Here is a 23,591-nt window from a genome sequence, read left to right as displayed (position 1 = left end):
TCTAGCCACATTCCATCATGATGCTGAAAGTAGTTACTCAACCTCAAGGTGAAGGTTCAGCCACAGCCCATGAAGATTCTAGAGGAGGTGGTTTTCCAACCACAGTGCCACACTCTATGATGATGGAGCTGCTTTTCCATCCACAGTGTAAAGGTCCAGCCACACCCTGTGGAACCTGGAGGTTCTTTCCCAATCACAATGTGAATGTTCAGCCATTCCCCTTGAAGATGGTGCAGGTGCTTTCCCACAGTGTTGATATTCAGCCATACCTCAAGATGCTTAAATTAGTTTCTCAATCACAGTGTGAAGGTTCAGCCCCTCTCATGAAGATACTAGAGGTGGATTCCCAACTAGGGTGAAGGTTTAGATATATCCTAAGAATATTCTGGAGGGGGTTTCCCAACCACAATGTGAATGTCTCACCATATTCCTTGAAGATGCTGGAAGTGCTTTTCCAACGACAGTGTGAAAGTTCAGTAATAGCCCATGAAGATCCTAGAAGTGGTTTTCCAGCCACAAAGTGAATGTTGAGCCACAGGCTATGAAGATCCTAAAGGTGATTTCCTAACCACAATGTGAATATTAAATCACACCCCATGATGATGTGCTTTCCTAACCATAATGTAAAGGTTCAGTCATATCCCATGAAGATTCTGGAGGTCGTTGCCCAGCCACAGTGTAAATGTTCATCTATTCCCTTCAATGATGCAATGCTGGAAGTACTTTCCCAACTTGTATGAAGGTTGAACCACAGCTCATGATGATCCTGGAGATGCATTCCCAACCACAGCCTGAAGGTTCAGCCACATCCCATGAAGATTCTGGAGGCTGATTCCCAACAACGTTCATTTTCAGCCGCATCCCAAGAAGGTGGTTTTCCAACCAGAATGTGATGACCAGCCACACCCAATGAAGATGTTGGAGGTGGTTCCTGAACCACGATAGGTTTCCATTCACATCCCTTGAAGATGTTGAATGCAGTTTCCCAACCACAATGTGATGTCCAGCTACATCTCATGATGATGGTACATGTGGTTTCCCAACCACAATGTAAACGTCCAGTAACACTTCAAGGTGCTGGTGGTGGTTTCCCAATGACAGGGTGGATATCCAGCCACATCCCATAAAGTATTGGAGGTATTTTCGCTCTGACAGGTGGATTGTCGTTACATCCCAAGAATATCGGAGGTAGTTCACCAACTACAATTTAGAAGTTCAGTCTAGGCCCACGAAGATGTTGGAGGTGGTTTCATCACATGATAGGTGTCCAGACCCAGTGGCCAAACAGAATAGCACCTCCCAGCAGAGAATGAAGCTGGGAGTCAGCAGCACACAAAGACCCCATGAAGATATATCACAACTTCAGCCCCTTGGTCTTTACAAAATGCTGAATGAGGACTTTTCAGTGGCTTCGGAAAATTCAACATGAAAATAGATGAGGAGGCTTACCATGTCCTGGCCACTTCCTTCCAGTGGGAGTTTCCTACTACATATGCCTTGATATCATCCCACCTCTGTGCCTGTCAGCTAATCTCTTTCAGTTCTCTTCTAGACCTAGGGTTCTCATAGTATCCTGGGCTGGTGCTCCCAATACTTTTCCTACCTGGTTCACCTGCTGTCTTACCTGGCACTGTGGCTGACCTAGGCTGTTCCCAACTGCACTCAGCCTCAAAGCCCGTCACTCCCAGGGCATGGCAGATATCATACCCAGAGCAGGGCTCAATGTGCTGCATAGCTCTGGGCTCACACTGCGATGCTAGAACTGAAGTGTGGATACATACATGGCCAGGGGAGGCAGAAAGAGTTTAAAGAAGAAAGGACAACTCTAGGGTTTTCTCTTTTAATTATTTACCAGATAAAAAAGAAAAAAATAGTGATTGTTTCCCTTCACCCCCAATGTTTCCATTTATCGAAGTTCAGTGGGAGAGAAATTTGTTGAGTAGAGTCTTACTTCCAGCCTACAGCCAAAGCCCCACCTCGGCTCTGTAAAGCAGGAGGAGCAGGGCAAAAGACACCAGGCAGAATCCTTGAACCTGGGCAACAGAGTGGCAGTATGGTTGCTACATCTTTTCCTTGTTGAGGGAGGCTCATACCCTGTCCTGCCTGCCTTGCACACCCCCTCCAGGCCATCAAAGGAAGTAGGAAGATGGGACTGCAGGAGGCCGGGAGGGGTTAAGGCAGGACCTAGGAAGCACATGGCACATCCAGCAGAAAGCCACAGCCACCTGCTCCTATTGCACATCTTGGCTCAGGCCCCCATCCTGAGCAATGGGCTACAGCAGAAATTATATTCTGATTCAAACAGGGCCCCTGTTGGTGTGGGTCAGGCTCTTGAAGGGGAGTGAGGGGTGGTACTGTGTGGCTTGTTCCGGAATCAACATTTATATATATAAATTCATGAGGGGGCCAAGGCAAAAGCTTTGCCTCTAAGAAAGCACATGGGGTTTGGACATCCTGGGGCCCTGGAGTTACCTGGGCCTCTCCTCACTCAAGTTCAAAAGCCCAAGTAGATCTTCTGCATCAACCACACGAGTCCCCCTCCCAACTGTCACGACCCGAGCCACTCAGGGATGACCTCCTTTTCTGAACATCTGGAGAACTTGACATTCACAGAGAAAAATCTCGTAAACTGTTTCTCTATGAAGCAGCAGCTGTTAAGTTTCTTCAAATTTTTCTAAGGGTTTGATTCTTATTCTTCCCACTACCAATGAAAATGGAGTTGGACAGGAAGTTGTTTAATGGACATTATAGACAGAATTAAATCCCTCTAAAAAATGGTGGGGCTGGGGGAGAGGAGAGGACTAACTTTGATTTGGCAAAGCTGCAAACTGTTCACCTTCGCTGGCTGGAACAAAGCTGGTGGGTGAAGACAAACCTAACTGAGCCACTGGCAAGAACTGCAGGCTATGAGAGACAACAGGTCACACAGGGGGCTGTATAAATTGTGGCACTATCAGGATGAGAAGGCAGGTCCCTGACACCAGCTGGGAGCAAGCTTTTGGAGCACTGCTTCCAGAGACTCTACCTGTCCTGTTTTGAGCGGCAGCATCCAGATACACCAGAGTGCTTCTCTTTCCTCCTCTTCCAACCAATTCTGAGCATTTCTCATTTAAATAACTATGTACACATATGAGGCCGATCTCTTTTTTACGTGAGGGTCCTTCACTTGAGGGTCCTTCCATGGCTTTAGAGAGTTGGTTCCAATAGCCTTTTTGGAGATTTACTGCTTGGGACCAAATCTGCAAGGAGAAGAAATGACAGCACTGTAGCAGAAAGGTCTTTATGATGGAAGCATCCGACTGTGTAAGGGACTGAGTCTTAATACAGATAACACCACCATTTACTCTTTACAGGGCTTTGGTTCCCAGGCAGATTGAGCAGTTGGGCTGGAACCCATCCATTCTGTGCCTGGCTCCTCAGTCAGCCAGAGGGTCCCAGGCAACCTTAGAAAACAGCCCATACCTGGCTCTGATAAGGACAGCTTCTCAAGTTCAGCTTCAAGTTCAGCATCGGAGATCCTAGGGTTAGGCACACTGTTGGTATAACATTTGGGTCTGTCAGGCAGGTCCAAAGGTTCTTTGGTGGTGTCCTGAAGGAGGATGTCCAACTCCTTCTCCAGTTCCTCACTGTCAAAGTCTGGGGAGAAGAAGCAACGTAGGAACATATTAGCTTCAAGGAGGAAATGTACTGAGTCCAGAACCAGGGTTCCAGTTCTACGATTCTCTGAAACCCAGCTCAGCTTTATAAAAGATGCCTGGGCCTCCATGCAGGTAAAGAGTCACAAGCTAGGAAGCAAAGGGTACCGTAAAGTGAATCTTTTTCCAAACACAGAGCTAGGTCGTCAAGGAGGTATATGCAGCTTACCGCTGAACTGGCCCTGATTCCCTTTGCCCTAGGGCCATGATGGCAAACCGATCCCGCACACACCACAGTGAGCATGCAGAGCCCTCTCTATGACGACATCACAAATTTTATGAGCTGTCTTTTCTATACTCAAACCTCAGCATTCAGGTTTAATTGTACTGTTGCACTTTGTGATAAATTTTGGTTTTGGGTTGTAGTTTGGTCTCTAAAAGTTTTGCCATCATTGCCCTAGGTGAAGGACCTGCCAGCTGAGCCTTGTAAGGGTCACTGGAGCACAGTGGGCCTTCAGTATAGTAGACTGAGGCAAGAATGGCAATTCACTCCAACTACTTCTGTGGGTGAGTCCCAGGAAGGGGTTTCCTGCACCACAGAAGTCCATGATCAAACCTGTCATGGAACAAGGAAGCAAAACCTCTCAGAAAGGAAGAAGGGGAAGGAGAAAGTGTCACCCCGACTACTCACCTAAACCATTGGTTACCCCACCAGCCAGAGTCTGGGAAACTTCGTCCTGGGTGTCACACAGCTGTAAGAGACAAATGCAAAGCCCTGAACTAGGAATGGTGGCTGAGCATCTTAAGGTCTTTAGAGGAACACAGTGTTACAAAGCATATGAGAGTCAGGGAAAAGCTCTTCGAAGTCACATGGTCAATCTGGGAAAGGGGGCTGCAACAACGTCATGTCTGTCCTCTGTGACTTATTTTTGTGTGTGTCCCTCCCCAGCCCTTTCCTGTACCTCCTGGATCTGATCCACAAGGCTCTCTGCCTTCTCTACCGTGACGTCCTTCATGGACAGCTTCAGTGCTCCTACCCCAGCTTGGTAGGCATTGAAAACCTAAAGAGAAAGCCCAGTTCTCAGTGCAAAGGACATTTCCAGCAAAATCTAGACAATGGTGCTTAACTCGCAGCTTTGGGAGGTTTTGGCTACCCAAGTCACACTCACAGGGGCCAATCTTCCCACAGGAAATACAAAGGCAGCCCAGCCATGCCCTGAAAGAACCCAGGTTCCTTTGCAATAGCTCAGCCCCAAGGTTGAGGTGAGCCATGAGCAGAGGACAGGGATGCGGTTACCATCTGGTCTGTCTGGGAGGCATAGATGCGGTCCAGGATGCCCTGAACAGTGTCCAGCTTGGCGTGCAGGGCCTCGATGCGCTTCTCTGTCCGCTGCTTGGCCTTGAGGGACCTTAGTGCCTGGGGGTGTGGAGACTGAGGTTAGGGCAAGACAAAGCTGGCCAGAAAGCAAGAGGAAGACAGCCCCTTTCAGGTGGGAAGACTACCGAAAGGCCTTCTCTCTCAAATAAAATAATCTGCTGCTAGGCATGGTGGTACAGACCTGTAATCCCAGTGCTTGGGAGGTCAGGCAGGAGGATCACTGCAAGTTCAAGACCGGCCTGGACTACAGAGTGAGTTCAAGAAGAGCCTGAACTACATAGTGAGACACTTGTCTCAAAACACAAAACAAACTATGGATTCTGGGCCACCCTCAGCCTCTGCTCCAATTCCCTGATCCCCAAGCAGCCACTCTGGGAACTGCTGGGCACCCCTCCCAGCCAGCCCAGGACACTGCTACATGGCTGTGGGGCAGGCGAGCTCACCAGTTGCTTCTTTCCTGCTCGGCAGGCCCGCCGGGCTTCCTCTTTACACCTGTGAAAAAACAGAGAGATGCAGAGGACTGTGCCATGGGATGGGTGGCAGGGTCCCAAAGAACCCCTGAAAACTACACTGAGTGAAAGTGGTTCCGGATCTGAAGATCAAACCCAACCCTCCCTGGGTCAAGGCAAGGGTGCCAACAACACACTCTGGCCAGGCAGCAAGTGAGATTCAGGCCTGCACAGGTGCATGTGGGAAGCAGGGTGGCCAGGCAGAGGCCAGTGCACAGGAAATGCAAACACATCTCTGCCTGGGACCAACAGGATCGATTCCTAACATCCACCGTGACCCTGACCATGTCTTGTCACCTTGTGACAGGCGTGCACTCTTCTCACTGAGAGAATGAACAAGTTCCAATTTACTATCTCTGTCCTCCTTTCAGAGACATATCTGTGACTATTACCATGGACCCAGGGAAGAGCAGGGGTCCCTTAGAAAGACTGCTGTGAGGCACTGAGGGCCCTGCTCACTGCTGTATCCCCTGCCCCTTAGATGACACTCCGCTCAACACAGTCTGTCTACACAGATACCACCAAGGAAGAACAGAAATAATATGGCAGCAACTGTCATCTCTGTGGGCAGAGTCCAGGCATATTTCATGCCTCTGTGATACCTTGTGCTTTCAGGTCTCTGTACGGAGCAGTTAGTACTTCTGTAAACAGTTAATGCAGTTCATACTGAGGGCTCTGCAGACGGCCTGCTGAGAGGAGTGACCTACCTCTCGGCCTCCTGGGATAAGGACTCCACTTTGCGCGACAGGAGCTGCTCACTCTGCATCAGCTGGTACACCCCGACATCCACGTCATTGACAGGGGACACCTTGGCATGTGGCCCTCTGGCAAACTTCACAATCTGTGGGACAGGGATGCGTCACTGCCGCCCCTCCCTCAGGTCCAAGCAAACCACTGTATGAAAGGAGCGAATGAACAGGGCTCCTACCTTCTCCCCGTTCTGCTCCAGGACCGTGACCCGCTTCTCCTTCTGCAGCTGTAGCAACACCAGGTAGAAGGTCCTCTCGTCCGGGCAGGAGTTGGCGCACAGAGTGCTGAGCTCCGACAGGGCCACCACGGGGTGGGAGGACAGTGGCGAGTGCTGGTACAGGCGATACACCTCCTCGGCCTTTTCCTGCAGGGTGGGCAAAGGGGCGCACCGGCCTGGTCAGCACCACAGGATGGGGTGCAACCTGGCCCTGAGCTTCAGAACCATGACAAGGCAAGAGCCGGGGAGCAGCACCCCCATCCTCCCTAAAGCTGTGGCTTCTAACAAAGGAAAAGGATCTTGTTTTTCCTTCGAACTTGGGAGGTAAGCTGGGACTGTATGAAATGGGGTGCATGAAATGCCAGCTCCACGCTCACAGGTCCACCTGGGACTTTCTGTGTCTGCCTCTCCCCGGCTGTGCACTGGTGGGAGGAAGGAGCGAGGGGAGTGGTGGAATTGGCCACGAACCAAGCGGAGCCTGACTTCTGCGGGCCCCATGACCCTGTACCCATCAGGCTCACAGGTCCTCGGCACCCCTCTCATAAGAAGAGGGGAGCCACGCAGAAGAGATGACACATTTCCTTTTCAGTCCGGCCTCTTCATTTTTAAGACAACTGGCAAGACTACAGACATGGATGCTACCGAGTTCATAAAGAGTCTAAAGAGCTAAGTATGTGATGAGCAGGAGGGCAGGATGAGTGGGAAGCTAGGAAACAGAAGCTCTAAGACATGACGCCAGTTTCCCCCAGACGTGCAAATCACTTCTGCAGTCAAATATCTGAGGCAGGCAGAGAAGGCCATGAGAAAACACAGAAGGAAACCTGAGGATTCCGAGGTTTCTCAGAAAAGGCTGGACTGGAGTGTGCAACTCAGTGTTAAGCAGGAGCAGCAGGTGCAAAGCCTGGGTTCAATCCCAGCACCAAACCAAACCGAACCAAACCAAAGCCCTGTTGAGTGGAAACCTGAGGCGTACTACGGTTACGTGGTGAAGGAGGTGGAGGGGAGTCCTGGGCAGAAGGGAAGCTGTGAGCAGGGAAGAGAGGACCAATGTGGCAGATCCGTCACAAGGAAGGCAAGGGGAGAGGTAGCGCTTCTACGAGATGTGAAGAGTAGCATCGTACTTGCTGTCGCTCTCTCTGCCGAGAGTGGGCAGTCACCGGAGGGTCCGCCATGGCTAAACTGAGAGCTGGGTGACAACTGCAAAGACGGACTGTGGAGGGGGCACCATTATGCAAGAGGAGATATGGGGCTGAACAGAGAGAGAAGGGTGGATTCAGGCAAAATGCAGAAGATAAAAGTGCAGTCTGTGTGACTGAGTACAGGGTAGAAGGAGAAAGAGGAAGGTCTAGACTCCATGTGAGTGGCTGGTAGATGTGATGCTGTTAACAGCAAAAACCTAGATGGAGAGAAGCCCATTTAAAGGAAAGACAAAACAGTCCACTTGGGACATGCGGGTTGGATACCTGAGGACACCTAAGAAGGCAGGTACAGCAGACAACTGATGCCCCAAGGAGACACCCAGACGGAGAAAGCCCTCAGCACACGGCTGGTGATTATGATCACAGATGAGGTGGCCAAGGAAACCAGGGAGGAAAGTGCCAAGTGGAGGAAGACCAATATCTAAGCGGTGAAGGACAGCTCGGGGGAACAGAGGGAACCTGCTGCCCAAGGGAACAAATTCAGGGAAAGGAGAAGTTCTGAGAAGTGAGTGGGCAGAAGTCTCAAAGGTGGCAGAGAGGCCAGTAAGACAGTGTCTTACGTTTCCATTAGACTTGGTCACTATCAAGCTGCTGTGGTTGGAACTATATGGCGTCCACACATAAACGGATTAACGGTATGTGGCATTATTAAAAGGCACTCAGGGGCTGGGATTTAGCTCAGTGGTACCACGCCTGCCCTGCAAGCCCAAGGTACTGAGTTCAATCCAGGCACCAAAAAATAAAATAAAAAATTAAAATAAGAAAAAAGGTACTCAAAGAATAAATGAGTAAGATGTTTCAGCTAGTACTGAATGCTAATTAACAAAACAGAATGGAAAGTAATTCGGCACGGAGTGTGACGGGGTCGATGAGAAAAGACTGCCGACACACAACCAGTGGGAAAGGAACATACTCAAAGAAACAGAATGGGACAAACAGAAAGGCAACTTCAATTCTCTGTATACTTTTTTCCAAAGGAAAATCACTGGCAATTTTTGCTTTTTTGTATATTTTCAGGACGATTTAAAAGAAAGTAAAAAGTTATTGGGTATTATCTGTGTGTCTGGGCTTAGGAAAAACAATCTCCCTCCACTGCAGGTTCCTCTACATCTTCCTCTTCTATACCCAGGTAAGACCCTTTAGTGTTACAAATGTGAGGAAGCCCACACATGCCCACCCCTGCCTCTGCCCAAGAAAACAATGGAGCCGCCAACTAGTTGAGAAAATTGTGAGGTGTCCAGAAAGTGCAGTGAGCACTGATTCAGCAGCACTGTGCCTTGAAGGCATGAAGACTTCCTGTTCTTGTTTTCGTGGTACTGAAGACTGAACCCAGGGCCTTCGCCAGGAGCTACATCTCCAGGCTTTTTTTTACTTTTTATTTTGAGTCTGGCTCTTGCTAAATTGCCCAGGTTGGGCTCAAACCTGTGATCCTTCTGCTGCAGCCTTCTAGAATGCCGGGATCACAGGAGTATTCCTATTTAGTATATACCTAAATAGGAGTAGACAACAGTGCTCTCAGAGACTATTGTTTATTTCCACAGGGCCGTGTAATTCTACTCCACTTGACTGCCATTCTCCACCTTTTGATAGCAAACAGATATGAGTCCAAACCCACATCGCTGGGGCCAATGGACCTACCTCTTCACTCCAGGTTGGAGAACATGCGAGGTAAAAGTCTGCAGAGAGGACCCAAGCTTGGCCCAGAACCAGCCAGCCCACCCTGCTGTTGCTGTGCGGACCATGACTAGGGACTGCAGAACAAGGCCATCGTGCAGACAAGGAATGGTAAAGAAAATGTGGGTCACTTGGTTGAAAGTCCTGGTGAGCGGGAAGCCTCAGTGCTGTGCAGAGAGCCCTGTGTCTGTCAAGGTGAGGAAAAGCTAGCACTTCCCTTGGGCATGGGGGTCCGAGCTGGCTCCTGCTGTATAAAGACCCCCAGGAATGTGCAAAGGCCCTGAGGTTGGGCTTGGTTCTGTGTATTTCAAAACTAACCATCATCTGTAGCCCACTTTAGCTACCTGGTGTTCAGTGAACTTCATAAATACCACCACTTAAAGTTCATAAGCCTGTGCACAGCAGTTTCAGTGGAGCAATGGGGCTGTAGCAGGTCTGTTGTATTTCAAAATGAGACAGAGAGAGAGAGAGAGAGAGAGAGAGAGAGAGAGAGAGAGAGAGAATGCATGAGTAAGCAGTAGCTGGCAGGAGCCCGAGAACATAAAGGAGTCAACTTGTAATGGGAAAGCCTTGGTGGGCTGAAGCCAAGGAAGAAAGCATCAGGAGAGAAACAAAATATGGAGAGCAACGGCTGATGGAAATCAGGAACAGGAAGGGTGGGGCAGACTCAGGAGCACATGTGGAAAAGGCCACTCTGCCCTCTGAGCTCAGGGAAGCAGGGAGCTCAGAGGAGGCAGAACTATGGTGGCAGGACAGGAAGCGGAAGTCAGTCTTAGGAGGCTACCTGCTCCAGGGTGTCTACAGAGTGAAGAGGGTGGGAGCGGAAGAGCAGCGGGAGGGGTGGGAGTGGGCTGCAGAGTGGCTGAGAGCCCTCCTCCAGCTGGGGACCATGAGCAGGGCCCCATCCGGGCGACACAGGCCAGGACTGGCTGTGCCTCTTCTGTGTGGAACATGGAGGCAACCTGCTGTGGACACTGAGGGCCCCATCACGCCATCAGAGTACAGTGGGCTGGGAAGAGAAGGCATCCTGGGAGGAGGCTGACTGCACAGGAGGGCAGGACAGGACAAAGCCCTGAGGGCTGCTTCCAGGCAGAAGAGCAGGGATGGTGGGAGGCAGCCCTCAGCAAGCCGGAAGGGGAAGCAAGCAGACTGAGAGTAGGAAATTAGCACCTTGTTGGCTAATTCAGTGGTGGGAAAAGCTGAAGGCCACAAGGTCGTCAGAAGTCCTAGGGATTTCTTACAATAAACTACAGAAGGCAAGGCATTTCCTAAACTACCACTTATCAACAGTCCTTACAAACACTAGGAAGTAATCGACTGTTTGTTCCAGATGATTCCTAGGCTGGGGATTTAGCTCAGTGCTTCTGCAGCCTGCCTCGCAAGCACAAGGTCCCAAGTTGAATTCCTGGTACAAAAAAAAAAAAAAAAAAAAAAAAAAAAAAAACAACAAAGGATGGCTCAAGGCAAGCTGGGTAAACTCAGATGTCAACTCTGGAACCACGTAAGAGTCTCCTCCAAGAACCACACAGCAGGCACTCTTGCCATCACCAGGGTGCCCGGCCCTTCCCTCTGTCCACTCACCTTCAGCAGCTCCACGGCCACAAGCACCTCCTCAACAGGAACCTTACTGTCTCCGAGCATGTTAGACAGAGTCCACTTGAGGGGCTTCAGAAGGAAGACACCAACCCCCCAGGAGATCCAGCTGCTGTCCACACTGGCCATGAAGTCTGACTCTCGCTGCAGCTCCCCTCGACTACAGGGAAAGAAAAAGAAAGGCACAGAGAAGCGCTTAATGCAATGGCCCACTCCAGTCCCCACCTGCACCCTTTCCCGGTAAAAGAAATTCCGTCATCACAGCAACCATTTACTGGGCATCTACACTGCACCGGCTACTCAGAGCTGCGCTGCACCCAGCCTCCTAAACCCTCTACAAGACAGATGGAGCCACTAGCATGGTAACCAATGAGAAAACCAAAGCCCCGAGAAGGTAGAGAGGAAGGCCTGGTAGAAGTCTGGTTCTGTCTGGCTCCAAACACAAGCACTCAATGAAGACTCCAGAGACACAGGAGACACTGCACCCGCATTGAGTTTTTCTTTTACAGATGGAGCTCGAAGCAATAAAATGAAAGTAACAATAATGGATCATTGTCAAATATAAGGCATAGAGAAGAACACAAAGATGTACAGAGACAAGGCTTCCTGCTGGACATAAGATTAAGTATTTCCTGGTTTCTGTAACATAGCAACAGCTAAATATACTGAGGCTACTATGTTAAGAGCTACATAAAGACCTTCATATTCTCACAATAGATGTAGTTACAATTATCACTACCACATTATAATTTGTCAAGACAGGGCTTAAAAATGATGGCAGGTAATTTGTCCAGGTAATTTAACAAACGGCAGAGCCCTCAGGCAAAGCTGTTCTTTGCTACATTGTGTTGCCTCTGTGGGAGAAATCTCTCCCTTACAAACTTTTCAGGTGTCAGACTCAGACAGGCACGAGGCAGCTTCAGGGAAGAATCATCACTCAGGAGAGAAGGGATCAAGGTGCTAAAGGTCTCTGGATCGGAAGTGGTAGAAGGCTGCCCTGCCGTAAGAAGGCCCACTCTACTTTTGTTCCCCACTGGCTTCTCCGACTAATGTCTCCACTGTAGACGTGAAGCAAAATAACTTTCTCCCCAGCACACTTTCTTAGAAAGGAAAATTTCAGAAAGGCCTGTATTGTATACAGCAAGGTTAGCCAAGGGAAAGTTACCAAGAACAGAAGTAGGGGAGCCGGACCCTTCCATCAGAAAGAGCAGCAAGCTAAAAACTATCAGAGTTGATTTTCTCCTTCATTCACTGAGGGAAGGACCATGCTAGGTACTGGGCCTAGTATGATGCATACAGTGTGAAGTGAAAATGATTTAGAATCCAGAGAGTGGGAATCTAGTCTCGAGGCAACTTCTAACTAGCTGTGTAACCCTCTAAAGTCACTTGTTCTCTGAGACTCAGTTCCCACAGTGAATTTTATTCTCTAAGACCGCTGAAGGATTCAGATGAAAAATGTCTGCATACTGTTAAGCGCTGTCATCTACTAATGTTACCTACTCAGGCACCTCCAAAATACTGCACATACTCACGCTTGTGTCACCTATGGACCTTTTCAGGATGCCGGGCACTCAGGTAAGCCCTCATCTTCCTTCATGTCCTCTCTGCTCCAACAGCCTGTGCCACAGACAGGCCGGAAAAGGCCAGGCACATGCCTGCACAGGGCTCGTTGGCAAGATTACTGCAGCTTCCTTGCTCACAAACACTCTTCTTTGCTCCAGTCTTCCGTGCCTTATCTCCTAGACCTTGCGCTACACCGGCAACTCAAATTTGGAAGCCCTTAGGTAAGAACTACATAACGCTATTTCAGTTCACACAAGTCATTGTCACCTCCCCCGGGCTGGTGACATGTGGAACGCGTCTAAATTGGACTGTCCCAGCCCCTCGGGCGCTTCCCTCCACAGACCCGTAGACAGACCTCCTTGCGTGCCTCCTCCTTTGCACACTCTGGGCCAGACCCTGGGCTGGGCGCGGTGCGCTGTCACAGACCCGAGGGGAGGAAAAATCACCGCAGCAGGTCCTGCAGCACCGTGGCCAGCCCCAGCGGGACGCTGCCCTTGCGCTGAAAGGCCTCCTGCAAGTCCCGCAGACGCAGGCGCACCACCCCCTGGCGGCGGCTGTAGCTCAGCACCAACGGCGCCCAGAAGCCCATCTTGCTGTCCCAGTCGGTGCTGTTCACCTCGCGACTCCTCTTGAAAGCGGAGAACAGAAAGGACATACGCTCTTCATCTTCTTCCCACTCAGGGGGCAGGAGGCCCGCCGGGTCTCCCCCGGCCGGGGCCTCGGCCTCCCGTTCCGGGGACCACATCGGAACCCCAAAGGATCCGAACACAATCCTGGCCCCTGATCCCCTTCCGCCCTAGTTCCCTCCCGGCTTCCGTTGCTTGACTACTCATCACGTCACCGCCTTTCGCAGCGTGAAATAAGTCTTGAAAGCCCTCAGAGCGCAGGCGTTACGCTGCTTCCCTTTGCCAGGAGGCGGGACGATGTCGTTATCTTCAGAGAGCCTCAGAGCGCTTGCGCATAGCCCTCCTTCTATGGTCTTTGTGAGGAAAGAAGGGCTTCGCGCGTGCGGACCAACCATAGCGTGTAATGACCTAGTGTAGACTCTATGCTACAGCAAGCCAAAAGATTGCGCCTCCAAAAGTATCTCAGATAGCCCTATTGAGGAGGCCATGCCCCCTTCATCTGAAGCCGCGGGACGTGGATTTTCAAGTCTTGGATCAAGGTTTACCTCTCCTATTCCAGCCGTTCTTACATTATAAAGCCCGTTAACTTCCAAGATCGCATGTTTTCATGATGTCAGCAGAAAAACAGAGCTACCAGTCGCCGAAGCTCCGCGACAATGCACATTCGTGTTTTTAGAGACTGCTCTTGTTCCCGATTTCTTCTCTGGAGGAGCCTTCTGTCTTTTCTTCTGAATACCCATCTCCTGCTGATCTACAGTTCTACCTCTTTCCTGAAACTGTTCGACTGTTCCGATTCATTGTTACCTCTTTCCTGGACTGTACAGTTGAGCATTTGTATCCTGCCTCCCTTTCCTTCCCTAGTTGTCTGAGGACAGCGACTCAAATATTTTAACTTTGATAGTGGTGCTGAAGAAATCTCTGAGCAGCAAGATGTAAACTTAAATTTTGCCTCTCAATTATTTTTTTTTCAATTCTTATAATCTTGTTAGAATGAGAGATGGAATGTAGAATAAGATTCTCCCAAAGAATCTCAGGAGCAATTAATCTGTTCAGTGTTGATGTTGATGAGAAATGTTCTTTTTCCAGTGCTGGAGGTCAAGCCTAGGGTTGCCCACACTAAGTAAGTCTACCATCGAGCTATACAATCAGTTTTCTTTTTAATAGAAACTTTTTTTTTTCTTGAGACAGGGTCTTGCTTTGTAGTTCAAGCTGGCTCTGAACTCACCGTGTAGCGTAAGCTGGTCTCAAACTCGCAGTTATTCTCCTGCCTCAGCCTTCCGAGTACTGTGATTATAGACGTGTGCCACCACACCCAGCTAATGGAACCATTTTTAAAATGAGAATTTTCTGTAGCTTGTTATTTACAGTTTAATAGTGATAGTTACATGAGTCTGGCCTCTGCCACTCACCATCTGTGCAGCCTCGGTTAACCTAACCTTTCTGAGCCTGTTTTCTATTAAGATATTTCCTCATGGGGTTTGAAGGAAATGTTAAGATGTGGTATGTAGTATAATAGATGTTGTCATTGAGTTCTGGGGTTTACAGTAGTTGGAACTCAGGAAGGATGAATTTTAATAAACATTTTTTAGGAGGATGATTAGTTATACGATTGTGTGTACCAGTATCTATGTATTGCATGAATACTGTATCAATAAATATCTCACGTTTCTCCAAGCACTTTCACAATCTGTTTCATTTAATACTCATAATATCCTGTGATGCAAGTTTTGGCACATTTTCTGCTATAGGGATGAGGAAGTTAAAGTGGAGCTATTTTAAGTCTGATGGAGAGCTTTCCAGGGAAGAAGACTGGTAAAGCATGTGAGCAAATAATCTGTACCCTCAGAAGCACTGTCTGCCGTGCTGTCGTGCCCAGGAAAGTAGCCGGGTCTTGAGAGAAACTGTGGAATGAAAACTTGGTATCCTGCACCTCCTGAAATGGTACAATAGGAAGTATACGGAGCCATTCATGAAATGTTTTTGTCAGAAAACTGAAACAATCTAATCAAGCCCCTAGATGTAAGTACTAGTTCATGGGAGTCTTTAGAAAATCAAGATAGAGGAATATATTAAGTGAAAACTAATGTTGGAATCGACTGCTTCCAAACTGAGAACTACTACTTGATAATATTGTTTCCTCAACAAATGTGCCATGTGTGGACCTTAGTGGGGCCCTACTAATACAAAAAAATCTAAAAACTCATTTAAACTGAATTAGGTAGTTTCAGTATTGACTGGATATTTGATGGTAGTGAATTATTTTGAGGACAGTGATAATGGTGGTTATGTTTCATAAAAAGTCTACATTTTGAAGACATCCACAGTATTTGTGGTTGAAACTGCATGGTATTTGTGGCATGGGGGTGAGTGGAACAAGAATGAGAAATAATGTGTCTAAATTTTGTATTCGTATCTAGCACAGAGCCTGGACTTAGATATCATTCCACTTTTAAATGAATATACCGTTTTGTGTGTGTGATCCTGGAGAACAAACCCAAGGTCTCCTGCTTACTAAGCAAGCATTCTACCACTGAGCTTTACCCCCAGCCCCAATTTTTAAAAAATAAATGACCCAGTCCTGGTTTTATCTCTTAGTAAAATAGCTTCATGATCTCATGCGAGCAAGTTTTCTGTCAGGTCCCACCTCTGAAATAAAGTTTCAAAGCTATGAGTTTAAGAACTTTTTCTTGTGCACACTTTGCGATTGTATCTTTGTGACGACTACTATGGGAGGAGGAGTGATTCATACACTCTTTAGTTTGGCAGAGCTTGAAGAACAAAAATTGACCTAAATGTCACCACACTAGGTGACCGTGATACCTGTTGATGGATGCCCTAGTGCAGTGGTGGCAAACCGAGCCAAGTGGCCCCAGCATCGTCCCAACGTCACCCCAGCAGCCAGAACAGCGCGCACAGAGGCCATGCGCGTGCTCAGAAAGGAGTGGCGCCCCACGGTGATGTCACCATCTGTGACTCATTAGCCATGACTGAGCTTTCACTTGGCTGGTCAAATATTCAGGTTTAACTGTAGTCTTGGCACTTTGTGATAAATAAGTGGGTTTTGGCTTGCAGTTTGGGCACTTGGTCTCTACAAGGTTCATCACTGCCTTAGTGCTTTTGGTTAGACACCTACACATCCCCATTGCAGCCGTAATCTGCAACGTTGCAGAGATGTCAACATTCCGACCCCACTGTGAGGATCCTCCGCGTCTGCCCTCTGGCTGGTTTGGGAGGCTTCGTCATTGTTTGCAGCAACATGCAAACCCTGCTCGATTATCCAGTTATTTGTAGTATTTATCCCTAGATTCAGAGCTGTTAGAATGTGACTAAAAGAAAGATTTTAAAAAATACCTTATTTATTGTCTATGGGACTTCTAAGGAAAAGAGGCCAGGCTTATTAATATTCTGTTCGGGTACTGCTATATTCTGGATGTCTTTTTATTTTTTAATTTTATTTATTATTATTATTATTTTTTTGTGTGTGTGAGGCAGTATGTCCCTTTGTAGTTCAGGCTGGACCTGAGCTCAGTAGGTAGGCCCAGGCTGGTCTTGAACTCATGGCGATCCTCCTGCCTCAGCCTCCCGAATTCTGGGATTACAGGCGTGCCCCACCACGCCTGGCTTCTGGACATCTTTTCTGACCCTTGTCTTTTCTCTCTGTTCTCGCTCTGGGCTGAATTGGGTTTCCCTCACAGTTCCATAAACCTGTATACCTCGCTATCATTTTAGATGGCACACTATTTTCAAAGTCTGTGTTCATGTGACTGTCTTTCTGACTAGCTTAAATGAATTACTGGCAGGGTCTGTGTTCTTAATTATATTGAGTTCTAGCATTGCACCTGGCATGTCCTGAGGGCTGTCTGTTGAATGCATAAGTGAAGGAATTTAAACTATGAGTTTAAAAAATCACTTCATCAAAGCCTGTCATATGGACATTTATCCAGATATAATGTACTATCAACTGTTGTAATTTTTATTTATTTAAAAAGATTATTTGTTTGTTAGCCATTTTGAGCTCAAATGATTCCAAATGTAGTTGCCTTCTGTTTTCCTAGAGTGATTAGGAAAATCACAGATGTGGGAAATCCCCTCTTTGCAAAGTGTCTAAATCACAGGAAACTGTTGTTATCATTTCATTTATGACCATGACTTTCTAGAATTCCCCAGTAGCCATTTTTGAAATTGGTTGTCCAAGTTCATGCAATAGACTCCAAAGTATTTATCCTTTTAAAAATCTCATTACCTTCCCTCCCCTCTCTTCTTTTTAAAATTGCTTTCTATTTCTGACTCAGCAAGTAAAGAGGTTGAAAAACCAAGACTTCACCTTAACAAATTCAAAACTGCACAGACATAACTCTTCCTGGATCCATATGAGAATTGCAGTCAGACAGCAAACCACTACCCCCAATCTGGGGACAGACCAGCAAGTAGTACGCGGTCACAAGGAAATGAAGGTGCCTAACCAAAATCTTTGATGGGAGTCAGTGAAAAATGTAATTGATGAGCTGCTGGAGGCTCACTGTGGACAAACTCCAGAGTTTAAAAACAACAGGGAAGGCCACTCTTAGGGGAGCTCCCAGACAACTGTTGTACCTCTAGCTCTGCCAGGCTCTTACAATAAACATTAAAAAAAAATTCCCTCTTGCTTCCAGCAGGGGGAGGAGAAGAGCAGCATTTTGAAATAGTAAAAAAAGTATTGTTCTTCACTAGGCCGGCTAACAAGAAAATCAGTTTTACGGGAAATTGACCTGCTGAGGTCTTATCATAGTCTGACAGACCTGAGGGAATGGAAATACCAACTCTAAACTCCCATTAGCCATTTTGCCTCAGCTAAGGGGATGGGGCAGGACAGAGGCATTTTTGATGAAGTTTCAGTCCAGGAGCACAGGGTCACTAAAAAGCTGAGATCTAATCATTAGTTTACAAAATGCCTCACTTTACTGCCACCAGGTGGCTAAGGTCCAGTTGCTTCATCCAGTGCGGCATGTACATTCTGGGTTTTACTGAAAGCATACCAAAACCAATCGAAAATCCCAAAACCAAGTGAAACCAAACCAACCAAACCAAAGCAATTTCAGTTAAGGGGAGAGCAAACATCAGAACGGTAGTCTGATGTGGCAGGAGTATTAGAGTGATTAGACCAGCAATGTAAAGTAACTGATTAATATACTTATGGTCTTAATTTTTTCTTTTTTAAATTTTTCTGTTATTTTTTAATGGTTCTAATATAAAAAGATAACAAAAAAGGACAGATAGGTTACAGAGCAGGAAGATGGAAATTCTAAAAAGGAATTAAAAAAATGCCAGTGACCAAAAAAGGCTGTAAAAGAAAGGGAAAATGCATTTGAATCACTCATTAATACACTAGAAATTGCCGAGGAAAGAATTCATAAGCTTGAGGATACACCAAAAGAAACCTTCAGGATTACAGTATAAAGAGAAAAAAACCAGATTTGACTATTCAAGAACTCTGGGAGACATCTAAAAGATATAAATGTACATAATGGAATGTGTATACATTAAGATGGAGAGCCAGCATGGTGGTGCACACCTGTAATCACAGCACTCGGGAGGCTGAGGCAGGCGGACCGCCACAAGTTCAAGGCCAGCCTGAACTACATAGTGAGACCCTGTCTCAAAAAAAAAAAATTAATCTGACTTTTCCTTAGGACTCATATAAGCAAGAGAATAGTGCAAACCATTTAATGTGTGTGTGTGGGTGAGAGAGAGGCACAGACACACAGACAGACAGACAATCAAATTACAATCCTACATCAAGAGAAGTTATTCTTCAAAAGCGAAGGAGACGGCATGGTGGTGCACACCTATAACCCCAGCACTTGGGAGGCTGGGACATGAGAATCACCTTAAATTCAGGGCCAGCCTGGGCTACACAGTGAGTTCAAGACCAGCCCAACTAGAGGGTGAGATGCTGTCTTAAAAGCAAAACAGAAATAAAGACTTTCTCAGACAAAAATAGTTTCTGGTCTGAGAAACAATTGTGAAACAATCTCTTTACAAGAAATGTTGCTAGCCACAGGGAGAAATCTCAGCGCAAGGAAACTGAGGAAGGAGGATCACTGGGTGTTCAAAGCCATCCTGGGCTGTGATTAACTACAAAGCCTCAGAAAAAACAAAAAAAGAAAACAGTTAAATTCTTAAAGAAAGGAAACCATTGAAGTCAGAAACTCCAATATGTATGAAAAGAAAAAGCATTAGCAGAATTTCAAATTTTAAAAATTTTTAAATTTTTCCTCAATTGATTCTAGATGTTTCCTCAAAATCATAACCACAAGGAATTCAGTCATTTTTGTCCAGGTGAAATGAATGGCAGTGATGCTCCAAAGAATGGGAAGAACGGATTAGCAATTCTTTGTCACTATGAGGCACTTCCTCTACCTACAAAGTCGTGTTATGAATGGGTAAGTATGAATGTGTATCTTCCGTGAAGAAGTATTATGTGAGAGTGAATCTGGATTAGTTATAAATGTTTCTTGCTACTTGTAAACCACTTAAAATAGTTTTAAAAGTAAAGTTGAGGCCAGGGATTTAGCTCAGTGGTGCCACTGCCTGCCTCGCAAGTGCAAGGTCACAAATTCGATCCCTGGTACCAAAAAAAAAAAAAAAAAAAAAAAAAAAAAGTATAGTTCATATACTGAGAAAGCAGATAAATAGGATAGTAGAAAGTGCTTAATGAAAACCACAAAAAGAAGACAAAAGTAGAATGACAATGGCAGTACATAGGAAAATATAATAAATACAGTAGATGTTTATCCAACTTTATCAATAACTGCTTTACTTTTCAAGAGCCTCCATGAACATTCTGCAGAGACAGCACAGAGGTGTGGAGCGACTATATGTTGTCTACAAGAAACCAACTATTATTTTGGAGTTGTTTTTTTTTTCAGTGCTAGAGACAAATCCCAGGGCCTCATACATGCTGGGCAAGCTCTGCACCACTGAGCTACACCATCAGTCCCAAGAAACAACTTCTAAAATGGCATCTGTAAGTTAAAAGGAAATGAGGGCCGGAGATTTAGCTCAGTGGCACCACGCAGCACCTGCTTGGCAAATGCAAGGAAAAAAAAAAGAATTGACTAGCTGGATATATAGGGCACATCTATAATTCCAGGTGCTTTGAAGTTGAGACAGGAGGACTGCACACCCAAGGCCAGACTGAGCAACACATAGGAAGACTGGGAAATGGATAGAGAAAGACACACTGTACTAACCCTAATCCAAAATAAATGAGAGTAGCTATATTTATTTCAAACACAGCAGACTTCAGAGCAAGTAAAGTTATCAGTGAGAAAGATGGACATTACACATTAACAAAGGGGTTGAAAACACGGCAACCCATAGTGTGGGTGTATCAAACAGCAGAATATCACAATACATGAGGTAAAAACAAAAACAAAAACTGATAAAATGATAAAGAGTAATGGACAGATCCACCATTAGTGCTAGGAATGTTAAAGATCTTTTGTCAGAAATGGACAGAGCCAAGCTGACAGAAAATGAATAAAACACAAGTGAACCCAACACCACTACCGATGCACTGGGTGGAATTGTCCTCTATACAATACTTAACCCAACACCAATAAAACACATGTTCTTCTCAAGCTCACAAAGAACATTCACCAAGATGCACCACATTCCAGGCCATAAAACAAATCACAAATTTATAAGGATATAAATTTCCAAATGTGGTGGTTGCCTGTGTTTCTATGAGCAATGGGTTTCCAGATTCTTGTGTGCAATGAACAAATACCTAAGATGTGGTATATGATGGAAAGGAAAAAGCAGCATGGTTTTCATTAGGCAACAATACACTCAGAATGAATAGGCTCATGCTAGAGAACGAAAATGGCACAGGCACTGAATGTTTTGGGTTGAAGAATTTTAAATGTAGCTCAGCGGCGTGGTGCCTGCCTGACAAGCACAAGGTCCTGAGTTCAATTCCTAGTACCAGAAAAAAAAAAAAAGAAGAAGAAGAGAAAAGAAAAGAAAGACATTCACACTTAGGCATTGGAGTGACTCATAAACTTAATCAATAGCTGAATCAGGGTAAGTAGAGGCTTCATTGCATGTAGAGATCAGTCTTCATTTCTCTATGGCGTACTATGAATAAAAGCAAAAGAAGAATTTGGATGACCCCAATATTGTAAGAAACAGGGAAAGGGGCCTTTACCAGAATCCTGCAGTGAGTCACGGTCTCCTGTGAGCCACAATAGCACAAGGCGAATTAATGAATAAAGACAGGAAACGAGACTTAGAGAAGAAGCTGAGCTTTGGGCCTGATCAATGCTGCTCTGGGCAGCAAAAATTAAGGCACCGGAGCTTGCTGCAGCTTTTTTCCATACATCAGGAGTAACAGATGACTCAGAGGGCAGTGATAATCCTAGGACAATGAGGAACTTATGCAGATGAAGATCCTAGTTTGATTAGGAATTTGCCCTCCCCAGGTGAAACCTTTCTCTTATTAGTCAGTTCTCAGAGAACCAAGATGTCTTCAGCTGATTTAATCCTGCCCTGGCGTGTCATGGCATCACAGGACCATTTAGGTCTTAGCTGTGATGGAAGGCAAAAATGGAGTTACATCTTAATGGACCATAGTTGGTCTGTAGGCAGGAAAACTAGGCCTAATCATAATTTAATTGTGAAATGATTTTTCCCAAAAATTATGTAGAATTGCTCCAGACAATATAAAATCAAGAGTGAGCTCTAAAATAATTAAGAGGATTCAGTGGGTCAAAAGCATTAGAAAATTTATTCTGGTCTTGAATTTGCTCATCAAAGCCCTGAGTTTGTTGGGACATGGATAAAAATTACTTTCACAGAGCCTAAATATCAATAGTAATATTTTGATGGATGGCCCCTTGAACATGTTTCTTTACTTGTTCCCAAGGAGTTACAGGTTTATTATACAGCAAAGGTGTTATGTAAAAGCAAGTGATCTTCTAGTGGCACTTTTTTCTCCTATTCATAACACTGTTGTTTCAAGGTCACTAATTTAGGTCTGAAGTTTAGAATCTGTATCATGTTGAATTTTCCATGCATCATCTGCTGTTTTTGTCCAATTATCTACAAAATGAGCTGTCTGAACAGAGTAGGCAAGAACCACTGAGGATACCACAACACTAGATATCAACAGTACTAGCGAAGGGCCAGGAATTTAGCTCAGTGGTGCTGTGCCTACCTCATAAGCACAAGGCCCTGAGTTTGAGACCTGGTACCAGAAAACAACAAGCAAGCAAACAAACAAAAAATAGTACTAGTGAGACTATTTCTGTAATAATGAGGTCTAGTATCCTTTTAGTCTTATTGACCAGGTGATCAACTAAGGTATGTGGCAAGTAAGATGTAGAGGAGTTAGATTAACTCATACCCAAACTAAGTGTCTGCCCATAACTAAGTGTCTGATCAGAAACTCCTCTGGGTTGATTTTGTTCATTTCTTTTTTAAACACAAAAGCCTGCTTTGAGGTACACTGTTTTCTTTTTAACAAAATTTATGCAGATCTTTTGTCCATATGAAACTGAAACCATGAAGTCAAAAGAGCAAAGTCCAGAAAGTACAGTAAGACCAAATTCCTCATTACCTGGTCTTTCTCATGGGGGAGGAGGCTGACAGGCAGGAGTGAGGAAGGGAAAGCACTGGTATACTGGGGTGCTGCCTTGGCCTTGCGGTCTAAGGCCCCATAGTTGACCCTGTACTGTAGCACATCCTTCAGCAGCATCCCATTGTTCACAGCTTGATGTCCAGGCCCAGGTGCTACTGAAAGGCCCAGTTGGCGGTGGTGCTCCTGAGATCCCTCTGATCTCTGAGATACTTTTCCATGTCCTTCAACTGCTCTCCTTAAAAGTTTATTCCAATACCCATTGCGGAGATCATTACACGATCCTCTTGACCCCTTGGTTGACTTAGGAAAAGTACCCAGTTTAGCCGCTGAGAAGGGCCCAGGGTTGTCTGGGTCCTTGTAGGAGGCGAGGCCTTTGTTGGTGACTCTGAGCACAGCGCCATCCTGAACACTGAGCTCCAGTTGTTCAGAGACGGTCTTCTTATCCAACCCATGGGAGGCACTGACTGCAAGGCAGATTCTCTCCTCAGAGGGCCTTTGCTTTTGCTCTATGATTTTCTGTATAGCTTCAATAATTCCCTCTGGATAAAGTGGTTTTGCAAGTTTTACCATGGTTGGCAAATGACTTCTTCAACATAAAAGATAGAGGTTCTCCTTATATTTAACAGAACTTGCACATTCGAAAGTCATTTACAATTCAATAAATGGGCAGAGTATTCCAGACCATATTAAGAAGCATTGTAAAAGTATCCATCCAGACAAACAGGCAATGGAGAGAGCTGTCTTATTTTAACAGGAAAGATTGCATTCAAGCGAACATCTTAACTAAAAAACCAACACCAGAATTGGAACTCCAAACATTTTAAC

General features: G+C 46.0%; 1 protein-coding gene and 1 pseudogene across 1 annotated transcript; both read right to left on the bottom strand.

Moving 5' to 3' along the window:
* Nucleotides 1-1,824: 1,824 nt before the first annotated feature.
* Chmp7 (charged multivesicular body protein 7) lies at nucleotides 1,825-13,357 on the bottom strand. Its single transcript, XM_010623932.3, has 10 exons — nucleotides 12,965-13,357; nucleotides 10,944-11,115; nucleotides 6,451-6,636; nucleotides 6,230-6,363; nucleotides 5,457-5,505; nucleotides 4,933-5,052; nucleotides 4,598-4,696; nucleotides 4,327-4,387; nucleotides 3,463-3,636; nucleotides 1,825-3,239 (listed from the first exon to the last, which is right to left on the bottom strand). The coding sequence occupies exons 1-10, from the start codon at nucleotides 13,261-13,263 to the stop codon at nucleotides 3,187-3,189; spliced, it is 1,347 nt and encodes a 448-aa protein (XP_010622234.1). The 5' UTR covers nucleotides 13,264-13,357; the 3' UTR covers nucleotides 1,825-3,186.
* LOC117286777 lies at nucleotides 13,351-23,336 on the bottom strand (annotated as a pseudogene).
* Between the last annotated feature and the right edge of the window lie 255 nt (nucleotides 23,337-23,591).

The sequence above is a fragment of the Fukomys damarensis genome, unplaced genomic scaffold, assembly GCF_012274545.1.
Source record: "Fukomys damarensis isolate Sample0158 unplaced genomic scaffold, DMR_v1.0_HiC HiC_scaffold_18, whole genome shotgun sequence".
NCBI lineage: Eukaryota > Metazoa > Chordata > Mammalia > Rodentia > Bathyergidae > Fukomys > Fukomys damarensis.
The sequence above is the reverse complement of the archived record's forward strand: the minus strand, read 5'-3'. Positions and strand labels throughout refer to the sequence as shown.

Coding starts and splice junctions, on each gene's coding strand:
- Chmp7 (XM_010623932.3), bottom strand. CDS start 13,263: ATGTGGTCCCCGGAACGGGAGGCCGAGGCCCCGGCCGGGGGAGACCCG. Junction 5,053..5,456: donor GAGCAGGAAAGAAGCAACTG/GTGAGCTCGCCT, acceptor CCACACCCCCAG/GCACTAAGGTCCCTCAAGGC. Junction 3,240..3,462: donor GCTGTCCTTATCAGAGCCAG/GTATGGGCTGTT, acceptor TTCTCCTTGCAG/ATTTGGTCCCAAGCAGTAAA.